Raw genomic sequence first — 14,229 nt, 5'->3', positions numbered from 1 at the left:
ATCTTCAGTCTCATCAGGGAATCGTTTTCTTCTTCTTTTTTCTGGCTGCTCCTCTGTTCGTGGTGAAACTGAGTAGTTACACCCCTTTCATTTGCCACCGTGGAGGCTTCTGCCAGAAGAGCGTCCCCATTGATTACGCAGAGACTGTATTTCTTTGCCTTTGAGTGTGAGCTGCTTCAGTGTCCAGAGAAATATTTCCTGACTGAAGAATTAGGCTTCCATTCTCAATACACTGCAAAATGTTTACCCAGAAAGTGAGCAGGAAGATTGCCTTCTCTGGCCACAGTGCTTGGATCATCTAAAACCTTGTCTTCCTTCGAAACTGTCCATACTCTTCCTTTCTTTTATTGCTTGCTTGTTCAATCTCGTCTGTCACTCCTTCACTGGCACTGCTGCTACTCTTTAGCTCCTCTTCCTCCTCCCTGCTCTCCTCTGCATCAGAGTCTGTCTGACAGCTTTCTGCTGAGATCCTGCCTACCTGGGGCTCTCTGGGCACTAGGAAGTGAGTACACAAAGGGAATGCTAGGTTTCATGTTCGCTCCTACAAAAAGGTTACCATACTAAAAATCTACTACTGAAAGAAAATACGTTAGGCTACTTTTAGGTTTTCATTTTAGTCGAGCTAGCTAACAAATGTCACGCAAATATTGGGGAATACAGTTATAATAATAGCTAAATAATAGCTAATTAGCTAGCCATAGCGGGTAGCTCATCATCATCATGTTAATAATTACTGCTCTGACCGAGCCGAGTGAGTCCACTGTAGGCAGCTAGTTACCTGTACCTAGCAAGCTGTCAAGCAGAAAGATGCCTGATCTGATTATGGTTATACGTTTTCATTTTCATCCCAGATTTCTTTTGTCTAACATTTTTTAAACGATAAACAAATCATTTTCTAAAAATGTAGGGACCCTACCAGGCTAGGGCCCCATGAATCATTCATGTTTCCCCCCCTTTTCTTACTTTTTAACTCTGCATTGCTTGGAAAGGGCTCGTAATTAAGCATTTCACGGTAAAGTCTTCACCTGTTGTATTCGGCGTATGACTAATACAATTTGATTTGATTTGAGCAGTGTTATCCCATCACGGATGGTAACAGACACATGAATTTTAAACAACTTGCATGGTTCTATTTGGAAACCTAAAGGTACCTTTTTATGTGTGTGTGCGTGCGTGTGTTTCAAGATGATGTGCCGAGGCACTGGGCCTCAAACATGCATGCGCGCACGCACACGCACACACACACACACACATGCACACACACACACACAAAGGTTCCTATATGTGAAGACTGCCTGCATGGTTTCTGTGGAGCAACATTTATATCTACCTGGTGCTTCAGGCGCTATATAAAACAAAGCTCAGCGAGCAAACCCCTGGGCTATTTTTACCAATACAAAGTTGTATCTCTAAGACTGTTAGAAGTCTTAGCTGTACTCTCACAAGCACACAATGGAGTTGGTGTGTGTGTGTGTGTGTGTGTGTGTGTGAGCAAGTGGTTGATACGCTCCAATCATATGAGGGGTCGATATAAAGACTCAGATGTTCTATAATAAAGTGCAGTATGCTTTGATGTCGCCCACAGATGATAAACTGATCTGGCTCATTATCTCTTTAAGACAGATCACTCTCGGTTCCTTAAAATTCTACTCAGCTTCTTTTTTTTTCTTGCCCGAGTAGATGGACTGTTACAGTAACCTCTCAGTGGGAGGTCGCAGTGGAGAACAGCCCTGACTGTTGAGAAATTCTCTCATGCAGCTTCAGTTTCATGATTTATGAGTGGAAAAGCTATGATTGCGCCAGATTTCTCTTTCTTCACACATTCTGAAGGAAAACAGAGGTCAAGGATGGTGTTTTATTCTATAATACAAAATAATTAGATGTATTTATGAAATGTGTTAATAATAAAATGTAGGATCACATGTGGGAAAATCCAGTTTGGTGTTGACACAGTGGGGTCTGGTCCGGTCAGGTGTACAAGAACTGAAATCCCCCCATTCCAACCCCCAACAAGGAAAACACAACACACATTCCAGTGCTGAAAACCTGCCTCCCGCTAAATTCACCCTCAGACGTTCACCCTGTAACCTCTCTCATTCTCTCTCCTCCTCTCTTCTTTCTCCCTCTGTCTTTCTCTCCCTAGGTGACATTTACGAAGAGGAAGTTTGGCCTGATGAAGAAGGCGTATGAGCTGAGCGTGCTGTGTGACTGTGAGATCGCCCTCATCATCTTCAACAGCACCAACAAGCTGTTCCAGTATGCCAGCACCGACATGGACAAGGTGCTGCTCAAGTACACGGAGTACAACGAGCCCCACGAGAGCAGGACCAACTCTGATATCGTGGAGGTGAGTCCCCGGACACCGGACACCGTACACACCACACATGTTCACACACACACTCACACATATACACACACACACACACACACACGCACACACGCTGACACACACACACACACACACACACACACACACACACACACACACACACACACACACACACACACACACACACACACACACACATTGATACTCAATGACCATAGACTACAAAAGAGTAAGGCATCCATCCAAAGTGTACAGACAACTATCCCTTGGGCTTTGTCTAATAGAGACAGGCCCCTATAGCCCGTGGCATTGGTAAGGCCCCTATAGCCCGTGGCATCGGTAAGGCCCTACAGCCCCTGTGAGATTTAGCCCATAGTTAGTGTCCCCTTGGCATTGTTGTGACTCGCGCTCCAGGGGATGTGTTATCCTAGGTCGCCGTGGCGTGGACATGGGTGATGTAAGCCTGGCTCAGGAGGATGTTAAATGACTGTGTCAGGTGAGCCGTACACCAGGCCGCGGGGACAGGCCAACATGCTCCAACGTGATCAACGTGACCCTGGTTACACAACAGTCACCATGCTGATCTGCCTGAACCTGGTGGCCCACATACAAACACATATGCACGCACACACACACACACACACACACAAGCGCGCACACACACACACACACACACAGTGACTTTAGATTACACAAAGGTTCCCTCTTAAACCGACACAGGCACCCGAACACACAAACCCACATACCTGGCTGCACACACAGCCACGCAAAGATAACATGCGAGACGAACCCTTGACACAGAAGTACAGGATCATTATGTTTTAGGGAGACATAAAAGAGAAGAAGAGGGTTATTTCTTGGTGAAGTTTACTGACCGCTCCAAAAGTATTAAAGATTACACAGAATAATGAATGCATGCTCCATTGTTGTCGTTGATATACTTACCATTTCAAGTAAAAAAGGAACATATCCTACTTGGAGTAGCTTCTATCAAAAGACAGTGCACTCAAAGCATTCTCCACATTAATGATGAAAACATAGACACACCAGACCGTATTCATTAGCATAGAATGCATTTAAGGAGGCATGTACCATATATCATGTTGGTAGCCTTAAGATATGCTCTGCTTGCTATTTGAAACGTACTCTTACTTTGCAAATGCAACTGTACCAGATGCATTAGATTATGTTGGTTAAATGCATTGGGCATATGCATTGCTATGTATTAATTACTGGAAAATTATACATTTCAGTGGAATTTATTTTAAGAACACATTTTATCCTGAGGCCTAGATACGGCCCATCTATAATATAGTATTTACATATAATGTACTGTATGTAGTACCCCCAAGGCCTCCTTGTGTCCTTATGAAATACCCTAATTCCCCTACCATGCAGCGGCATGTAATTCATGTCCAACTACACGCAGAAAGATAACAATCCTGCTCTCCGTGTCATTTATTTTACATTTACAAATTTAGCAGACACTCTTATCCATATCATAGCCTACATATCCAGTCTCTGCATATAAGCCCTTCGGCAACTGTAGTCGGTGTATTAGTCTCTCCTACAGAGGCCGTGAAGAGAGCCGTCACATGTTTCCACAAGCGCCCGTGACCAGACCTGCAGGGGCTTTGAAGCTCTTTATTAGCCGAGTGGAGGATGGCTAACGCGTAAACAGCTGTGTCTGAGGAGCACGCTAAAGAGTCAAGCGGGGGGAGTGCTGTGGCGCTGGCTTCTGTGATCCCGAGGCGGACATGGGTTCCGCTCGCTCAGACCGGACTCGCAGCGGGAGAAATCGATCTGAAGAGGCCATAGCCTTAAGCCGCGGCGTGCTAAAGGGATTGGCCACAGGGCACCCGCGAGCACGTTTAACGTGGGAGGTGGGTGGGTGGGTGGGGGGGGTGGGGGGTTGGATCTCTCCTGCCAAGCCTTGTGTGCCGCTGCTAATTTACATCACAGGTGGAGGATGTGGGTGGGTGTGAAAGGGGGGCAAAGGAGACTTCCTGTTGGGTAGGAAGAGCAGCGCATGGGGACAGGAGGACAGTAGGACAGGGAAGGCCGGTCGTAGCAGGAGGGTGTAGGCCAAAGACCAGATAGCAATAGACTACCATGTGATGTAGTTGATATTAGTGTATGACTATAGATCTGCAACTCCTCAGATATAAACACAAACACACACACACACACACACAAACAGAGCATCTCAGTGTTTTGCGATGGGCTGCTGTGCCTGGAGGTGTAGTGGGAGGAGAGGCAGTGGTAGAGGAGCACAGTGCAGCGTGTGGGCGGCTGGCAGACAGGCCTGCTACATTAGCAATAAAGCTCTATGTAATTATCATGTCTTTGGTTGATAATTAGCGTTGTTGGGAGAGTGGCACTGAGCGGGTTGCACAGCCTCTCTAGCTACAGTATGTTTAAAAGGGACTCCAGGGCCCTCTCTCTCACTCTCTGTTTTTTTTCCTCCTCTCTATTCTTCATTCATCTGGTCGTAACTTTGTTCAGTAGCTGCTATCAAGCTAATCAGGGCCGTGCACAGGCCTTTTGGGGTGCGTGTGATTAAACAAAAACAAGGGCACCCCCCCAAAACAAAATTCCCACAACCACGGTCACAGACTCATTGAGCAATTAATACAAGAAGAGGGGGAAAGCAGCACAATCTGTTCAGTAAAGTATTTTGCAAAACTACTTTGAACTGGAATAAATGCTGGACATGTTAACAATGACCAACACAATTCCAGTCAAAATAAAAAAAAATCAAGAAATACTGTACAGATTTAAGATATTCATTTGATCATCCTGTTGCAGGAGAAAATGTAGTGTATTTTGAGGTTTAAAGAAGCTTCTGAAGTTTGTAATTTCCACTTAGAAATTTCAGACTTGATTTTCCCTTACGAAAAAGTGTATCAACCCCAACGAAAATGTCCATGAATTATAATCCATATAATAATTAACATTTCCTTTTGTAGCAGGATATTTTTCCTGCTGTAGCAAACAGGCTCAAATCACTTAGGCGTCTGGGCGCAATTTAGGTTTTGGCCACTAGATGGCAGAAGTTTATGTGCAACGTTTTAGACTGATCCAATGAACCATTGCATTACAGTTCAAAATGCATCAAGTCTCCCCAAATGTGCCGTATTGGTCAATTGATACATTTGTATAACTACAGAGAACATACATAACTACAGAGAACATACAAAAATGATATGGTAATAAAAAAATGTAAGTTTATACACTCCCAAAAATGTCTTAAATGATGGATAATTAGCTTCCCTACAGAAAAGACACTAACCTTCACACATCTCGATGACCAAAATCTAAATTGTGCCTAGACTCCTAAGTGATATAATGGCCTTTCTCTTGCATTTCAAAGATGATGGAAAAAACGATACATAGAAAACACGTTTCTTTCTTTGTATAATATTTTACCAGATCTAATGTGTTATGTTCTCTTACATATTCTTCTAACTCTGGCCTCTCAAACCAATGTAAACATTCTGGTGATATCTGAAACTTGGCTAAATAATAATCCGACTGTGCCGGGTACTGATGTGTCTCTGGCTGGCTATACTGATTTTTTTACAGAGTGGGCAGAGGTGGAGGTGTTTCCATATTTAAAAAAGACAACGTAAATGTGTCTGTATCCCTGTCCCTAAGCAATTTGTTTATCAAGTCCTAAATGTGGGCCGTGGTAATAATGCCCAACTCCAATTAGGGGAGGGGTGGTAGGGTTAGTGGAAAATAATAAAGAAAAATATATTTTTACAATATATATTTAAAATAATATATATATATTTAATTTTAAAATGATATGGGGTTTTGGAAATGATGCAGACAATTAAATTGATAGAAGCCACAATCTATCTGCAATATTCAAACTCATCTACCCTCTATAAAAAAAAATATATGTAATACATTATAATAATTCCCAACTTACGCCAGTGGGAATTTATCGCCCTCCCTCTGCCTCAACATGTGCCCTTAGCCAATTGTCTGACTTGCTATCTAACTATGCTAAATCTGAACTATTACTTTTGGGTGATCTTAATCTGGATTGGTTGATGCCAGCTTCTGATAGGCTGAAAGATATCTGCATTACGCTAAATCTAGCTCAGTTGATAACTGAACCAACTCGGCCCAACTTTGAACACCCTGACAATTCTACAATATTAGATATATTTTGACAAATACTCCTGTAAGTATACAGCCAATGGAATTTTTGCTCATGAGTTGAGTGACCATTGTCCCATTGCCTGCATAAGAGATGCAAAGCTACCTAAATCTCACCATCACATTATTAAAGAAAGAGAAAGTATAGACATTTCAATGAGATACTATTCTTGTCTGATCTGGGATTGTGTGAAAGGGGGTTGTGTCAGATATCATTGACTTGGATCAGGCCCTAAATTGTTTTACTTTTTTGGTCAACTCTATTACAGATGCTCTGTTAAAAAAAAACAAAGGGCAAGGGATAGAGCTAATCCCCGGTTCACGCAAGAAATATCACATAATCTTCAGAGAGAAATTTTGCTCAAATTTGGGCTAAGGCCGACAAATTCTACGTCTGACTGGTAGTCCTTCGGGTGCTTGAGAAATAGATGTCTATCCCTGGTTAGAAAGGCAAAAATGGTATCCTTCTTGAACTGTGTATCTGAGAATGGTGGGAATCTTCTGGAAGATAGTCAAATCTCTATAAAAAAAAAAAAACTCCAACCCCTCATTACCCCAGCAGATTATGACAGCCTCTGGTCCCATAACAGATAAGATGGACATCTGTGGTGCTTTTAACAACCAATTTGCCTCAGCGGGCCATCTATTTGATCAAATTGCTTCTGAAAACTCTGATTCCAGCAGAGGGAGTTGACTCGCCTGAAGTCAGGTCGCAGAGAATGATACAATCCCAGGTACACATTCCTAACTTTAATTTAAGGTATTTGATGTCTATGATGTACAATTGCCTTACTGAAGATCAAGGTAAAGTCTGACTCACTTGATCCCTTGATCCCACAAAGGCTGAGATTATTTACAACCCCCCAAAAAAAAAAATATATACCACCACCGAAAAGGGCACTTTTGAGACTGGAAGTACAAAGGGACATGTGCTCTACACAAGTAGTGCCCTATCTTTGCATGTGCCTGATGCTAATCCACGAGGGAGAAGATTGAAATAGACAGAAGAGGGAGAGAGAAGAGAGAGGAAGGGAAAAGGGAAAGAAAGTGTAGAGGGAGATAGAGAAGGAGGTTGTGAATGGGCTCGATGACTCACTTAGGGAAAACTGTCTCAGCTGAGGATGACACCACCACAAATATATGTACAAACAAAGAGACCAAGATACCAATGTTGTTCTCAGCGACGTTCTGCGTTTTTAACCTTTTTGACACCATCGATTGGAGGGAGAGAAAAACTCTTTCAAACTGTAATATCATGAACAAGCACTGCGGAAAATTGAATCAAGATGGCCACCAAAGTCTAAGCAAGGGAAACCAGCTCCCTGCCAATTAATGTGATTGGAGCACAGCAGCTAGGGTAACAAGAGATTTATGATCCAATCCATAATAAAATGGATGTTCAATTGGAACATGATAGGCCCATCTGTTTCTGAGTATTTTGTAGTTGCCTCCATTGAAGGATTTAGGTGGACTCTAGTATTCTTAAACTATCTCTTTAGATTCTCATTTAAATAGTCCTACATGAGAGCATCAGATGCTAGACAAAAGTTGGGAAGGTCCACATAATTAAAGTTAAAGACATTAATATTTAATTTATTGAATTCATTCATTTAATCAATGTTTAAAAAAAAAAAACACGCGTAGTGTACACACAGCTAGGCTATCTGGTTGTGTTGTTGTCCGAACGGCCCTCTGAGTCTCCTCTTGGCAGGTCTATAGTGCAGTTTGCCACTGGCTCCAGATGAAAAGCTCCAACACACAGATAGATTTCCTATACTCTCCAGCTGCCAGGGCGGTTTCCTGGACATGTGAGCAGCATTAGTGGAGAAATGGGAAGCCGTGTTGGGAAATGACAGGAGAATGGATCTATCCTTTCCTTTTTTATACCTTCTCACCAAGAGTCTTCTCCGAGTTCTCATTGGAGATTTATGACATGAATATGGGGATTCGTAATTGCCAGTGCACATGAAAGACCTTTTACTTCTAGTGGGTAGACAGAGCCAAGCCAAATGTGGCTGGCGCTCAGTGCAATCGAACAGCCCCAGTCCGACGACACACTCTCTGTGCAGCCTCTGCCAAATCCCCATTCCACGTGTTTGTTTTTCCTCTGTGAAACAAAGAGCACACGTTTCAGATGGCGCTGGAGGGTGTAGATTGAGTACCAGCCTTTGCGGGGAGGGTGGGGTTTGGCTTGATAGGGGATAGTAGGAGGTGTGGCCGTGATAATGGTCATAACCTCAGCCTAGTTTAGTGCCCCACGCGCCGAAGCAGTGGCCACGGCTTCACATGGGGCGCCACACAGGCATGTGGCACAGTCCTCAGCCAGGAGAGGAGGGAGAGGAGGAGGGCAAGTGGCCAATCCCATTCCACCCCAGATTAACCTCGTCTGAGAGTTCACTTCACCCTTTAATCTTAAAGAGCAGCAGCGAGAACCTGCCTGACCACCCTCCCTCCCTCTCCCCTCTCCTTTATCTCTCTCTCTCTCTCACTCTCTATCCTCACCTAGTGGGAACTTCTGAATGAGAGGGGGAGGGGGAGCAGAGGGATGGTGAGAGGAGGGAGGGAGGCAGGCTGGTAATTATTTCCAAAGGTCATTCTGTTAATGACTACCTGCTTGGCTAATGAGATTCAGTAAAGCTCACTCACGATGTTTCGCTGGCGTATGTTTCGCCCGTGTGCCGAGACGTGTGAGGAGAAGCACAGGTGTGACTGCAGCCCAGCGTCAGTCCATCGGAGGGAGGGAGGAGAGAAGAGAGCAGGAGAGAATGGAGGTGGGAGGGCATGAGCGTGAGAGAGAAAAAGAGAAATGTACCAACATCCACACACATTTATTATATGCCTCGCACAACATTTAATTTGGCAAAGAAACGTGATTTTTTTTTTCTCCCACATTTATAAATACCAGGGAGACTAATTATCTGCGTTCAGTCTAATTTGCCTCCAAACTTTTCCTTACGACTTAATTAAAGCATTTTTTCTCCATCGTGTTCTTGCACGTCAACAGACTCCGAGCATGTGATATCCCTTTCAAAGTGCCAGTGTGCTCTTGCCTTATTTCTTGTGAAAATATTTTCAAGCATGTGTGCTATTCTATGTACTTATTTGGATTCTAAACAGCAGAGAGAACATTGGCCTTAAGGGGTTTTCTCTGTGGATTGCTGCTCAATGACTGCTTCTTCTGCCTAACAAAGAGCCCTGCTGTCAACTCCTCCAGTTGCTGTAAACTCCTCCAGTTTAAATGCCTGCACTAATTTACCTCCCCCATTTCTACACATATCAACGTCCAGGAGAAATAAGGAAGTTATGATACTCTGTCTTACAGTTGTCCAGGTTGATGTTGGGCTTGTGTTTGAGGTGCTCAGACAGACAGACAGACAGACAGACAGACAGACAGACAGGCAGGCAGGCAGGCAGGCAGGCAGGCAGGCAGGCAGGCAGGCAGGCAGACAGACAGACAGACAGACAGACAGACAGACAGACAGACAGACAGACAGACAGACAGACAGACAGACAGACAGACAGACAGACAGACAGACAGACAGACAGACAGACAGACAGACTAGACAGACAGACAGACTAGGTTTTGGCCTTTCTAGGGAGTTTTTCCTAGCCACCGTGCTTTTACACCTGCATTGTTTGCTGTTTGGGGTTTTAGGCTGGGTTTCTGTACAGCACTTTGAGATATCAGCTGATGTACGAAGGGCTATATAAATAAATTTGATTTGATTTGATTTGATTTGATTTGATTTGACAGACAGACAGACAGACAGACAGACAGACAGCAAGAGGCTGTGGATAGATCAGCCACGCTGCTTGTTTTTCAACCTGAGTTGAGGATTAAAGGACGGAAGCTGCTTAGACTGCCTAAGTCAATTAACCTTCTGACCTTGGCATGCTAACGGCATAGGGATAGGTCAAAACAAAGACTGGCATGCCATTTCATCTTTATCTGCCACATATTACATGCTTGTGAAACATCTTCCCAGGGTTTCGCGTCATGAATTCCACCAACTTTGAGGCATTTCTTTGTAGTCTTCCAGTCAGCCCTCCCTAAACCCCCTGTCCCAAGAGCATTTGCGTATGTTTTTTTCTCTCTCTTTCCCCCCCACTCCAGTCTGTGTTTTCCTCGCACTTCCCTGCGATTATAAACAGCTGCGGAGTTCAAGCAGTGCCACATTAAAATGTGTATGTTTCAGATGTCCAAACTGGGAGCCCCCACTCCTCTCCCTTCTCCCTCCCTCTCTATTTTTGTCATTCTTTTCCCCAATAAATGCCTCAAAAACCGGTAGTGGTCTAAAAATAGATTGTGGCGGAGCTAAATATAGTGCTTGGTTGGCGGGGCTGGAAATGAGAGTGGAGAAGAATAGGCATGGAATAGCTGTGTGTGTGTGTGTGTGTGTGCGCAAAGCGCCAGGTTGTTCATTCAGTCTCCCTCTCTCATGACAGTGAACACTTGCCTCCAGAGACCACATGCACATGACCCGGGTGGTCAGAGACCCAGTGGTGCCAATAGACATTTGATCCTCGGGATAAAGGATTTCATTCACAGCTTTTTTCTTTCTCTCTTTAAGACTCCCTGTATTTTTCTTCTCCTCTCAGAGAAATGAAAGGCACAGCTTCCTTGCAGTTTATCATGCTTTTATGAGCAGCCTTGTTTCAACCCGTACAGACTGAAAATAACACACACACTCCTATGCATCAGACGTTTGAGTCATTTAGTAGACACTCTTATCCAGAGCAAGTAAGTGTCATGTTCAAGGGCACATTGGCAGATGTTTCACCTAGTCATCTCAAGGATTTGAACTAGCAGCCTTTCAGTTACCGGCCCAACACTATAACCGCTAGGCTGCCGCATTATGTCACACGTAGACAAATCTCTATTATTTGTTCATCAGGTTGCAGGTAGTCAAATGTTCAAGGGGTAGTTAAAGTCCTGTTGGGAGTAAGGCTTAATGACATTTGTCACAAGGGTTGAGAAGGGAACTTTAACGGCAGCTTCACCTCCATTGGGGCTTGAAAATGTCAAGTCGTTTTCACACAAGTTAATTGGCAGGTAATCACCCCTAGCAGGAGTTACAAATCTGAGAGATGTCACCCACCCCCACGGCCAAGGTAACCTGTCTGGTGGAACCATAATGAGGCCTGCATGCTAAAGATAAGCTAAAACCTCTCCTCACCATGAGTTCACGGCAGCGCACGGTATTGTACAGAGCCATGATCGCATGGAGCTCCCTTCCATCTCCAATTGCTCAAGCAAACTGCAAAATTACCTTTAAAAAAAAGAGAGATTTAACAACGTCTTATGGAATGGCAGGGACTGTGAGGGGACACACACAAGACAACAATAAAAGTCTTGCTTGCTTTTAGATTCCTCTTTTGGGAGAAGCACAAGACAACATGGCGGTGTGCGCATGCTGATTACAGTCCTTAGCTCAGCATTTTGTTCCACATCAGACAGACAGACAGACAGCCAGTCCAGAAAAGCAGAACTCCTGACTAGGAACTACAAGTAGCGTTTTGATCATTGCAAACATTCTAAGGACCATACAAGCGGAAGTCTGAGGTACTCACGACAACAAAAAGGCCTTTTAAAATAGACCTTTTGAAATGTGTCAATATTTTGTCCCTGTGGTATGGTGTAGTAGTGCAGTGGCAGGCCACTTCTGAGGCCACGCTGCCAAGCGCAGGCTCTTTCACTACACAGCCCAAAAACACTTCACGCCAGGCATTAAGATGAAATGATGCCTTATTCTTTGAAACTATTTGTGGAAAACTTTGAATATTGAATATCTATTCTTATAGCTGGTGTTTCCTGCCATGCCCCTCCCATGGTGGCTGTGGACAAGGAGGGAGGGAGGCAGGGAGGGTGTGGAAACTCAAGGTCACAGCGCGGAGGTCAAACGGCTGGTCATTGTTACTCAGGGCCTCCAGGCCTCTTTCCTGTTGTGGCACCAAGCGATAAGCGACACAGAGACAAAAGACGATAACTGAAGATTGGTGGGCCACCGAGGGGACGGACGGGGTGGGGATCAAGACGACAGGGAGTAGACTCACTCATTACAGCCAGAACCAATCTTTTATGACCAGCCCTTATGTAGCCAGGGGGGCTACAGTAAGTACAGTTATTCTCCTAGCGTTACTGGTCAAACACATGTTCTTGGTGTCCCCTGCAGAGTTTTTTTTTAAACACTGGGGGCTAGGAGGGGAGGACATTAGAGATCAGGGTACAAGTGTCCTCTTTATCCTTCTTCACTGTGCTGGCATTGTGCCTTTATAGTGGCTGGCTCATTATGAGTGATTCACTGTGAATGGTCACACTGTCCTCCTGACTGAGGATGCTGCTTCTGCTAACAGTCTGATACAGTCTGATATTGACATGATTTGGGCCGCGAGTGCTTCTTCTTTATGGACAGCACAGTCCTCTTGTACAGTGGCTGAGACTTGTCTCTGAAACACTCCGGTTTCTCTTTGGACTCCATGACTACTCCACCAGAAGCACCACATCCATGTCCCCTTTCCCAGTTTGAATGGGATGGAAATGAGGACACGCATGAAAACACACTCTGTCCATTTCGCATTCTGCTTTTCGTTTAACTCATCCTCCAGTATGGTGATCCCAGACAGCTGTAATTGCACACTTTGGAGAGCGATATTACCAAACGGATTCTAACTGCTAGCCTTTGATTCCTGATTATAGTGTTCCAGAATACCAGGACCAGGGGGCTTCAAAGCAGCCAAATCACTGAGAAGTCATTGATGCATTTATTCATTTTTTAAACGTCGCCTCAACCCCATTGCAGTGGGATTCACAAATTATAACCAAAAAGTATTCTGAATTCGGGGTCCTATAGATTGCCACACATGCACACGCAGATGCGCACGCACACACACACACACACACACACACACACACACACACACACACACACACACACACACCACCTATCTCTGGGCATTTCCTCTCTCTCTACATGGTACTGGCATGTTCAGACCACGCTTCATGAAACTGTGGCCTTCCTGTCTTTGGTCTGCCATCTGCTTCCAATAAGCTAAGCCAGGCTGATCCCTCTGATGTTCCCCCACTTGCACAAGTGGCTGAGAGAGAGAGAGAGAGAGGAATAGAGAGAGAAGAGAGAAATAGAGAGAGGAGGAGCGAGCAGTCCGAGCACTCTATTGCTGTATCCCACCGCTGGCTGCCACCAACAAGGCATCTGTGAATGTGCTTAGAGTGCGGTAACATGACGATGGGGCATGAATCCACAGTGGGCCCCTGCTATCTTGTTAGCTGTGATGGGAAAGGACATTGTTTCTCCCCATAGCTCCTAGTCATTCACAATGGGCTGCTCTCACCAATCTGCTCGGGTGAAATTGAGCATGGTACTTTGTAATGGTGAGGGAGCTCTGTTCTCCGCCCTGTGGCCTCACCCCACACCCTTTTGCACACATGGATGAGAGGTTGCCACACACTGGTATGATGGTGTGTGTGTGTGTGTGTGTGTGTGTGTGTGTGTGTGTGTGTGTGTGTGTGTGTGTGTGTGTGTGTGTGTGTGTGTGTGTGTGTGCGTGCGTGCGTGCGTGCGTGCGTGCGTGCGTGCGTGCGTGCGTGCGTGCGTGCGTGCGTGTGTGTACGCACCATATTAGACCCAGACAATGACACTCTCTAGGCTCAGTCAGAAACGTGACCAGTAAGAAGTTGTTTATCTCACACAACAATCCCTCGTGATTTTCCC

At 44.8% G+C, this 14,229-nt stretch overlaps 1 protein-coding gene across 9 annotated transcripts in view; it reads left to right on the top strand.

Moving 5' to 3' along the window:
- LOC118358034 (myocyte-specific enhancer factor 2C-like) overlaps positions 1-14,229 on the top strand; it is a 97,918-nt gene that overhangs the window by 52,132 nt on the left and 31,557 nt on the right. For all 9 annotated transcript variants that reach the window (XM_052478531.1, XM_052478532.1, XM_052478534.1 and 6 more), the window contains one exon: positions 2,144-2,347. In XM_052478531.1, the coding sequence (XP_052334491.1) occupies positions 2,144-2,347 (204 nt within the window). The remainder of the gene's footprint in view (positions 1-2,143; positions 2,348-14,229) is intronic.

Source organism: Oncorhynchus keta, chromosome 25 (assembly GCF_023373465.1).
Source record: "Oncorhynchus keta strain PuntledgeMale-10-30-2019 chromosome 25, Oket_V2, whole genome shotgun sequence".
Classification (NCBI taxonomy): domain Eukaryota; kingdom Metazoa; phylum Chordata; class Actinopteri; order Salmoniformes; family Salmonidae; genus Oncorhynchus; species Oncorhynchus keta.
Note: the sequence above shows the minus strand (reverse complement) of the source record. Positions and strands in the feature narration are given on the sequence as shown.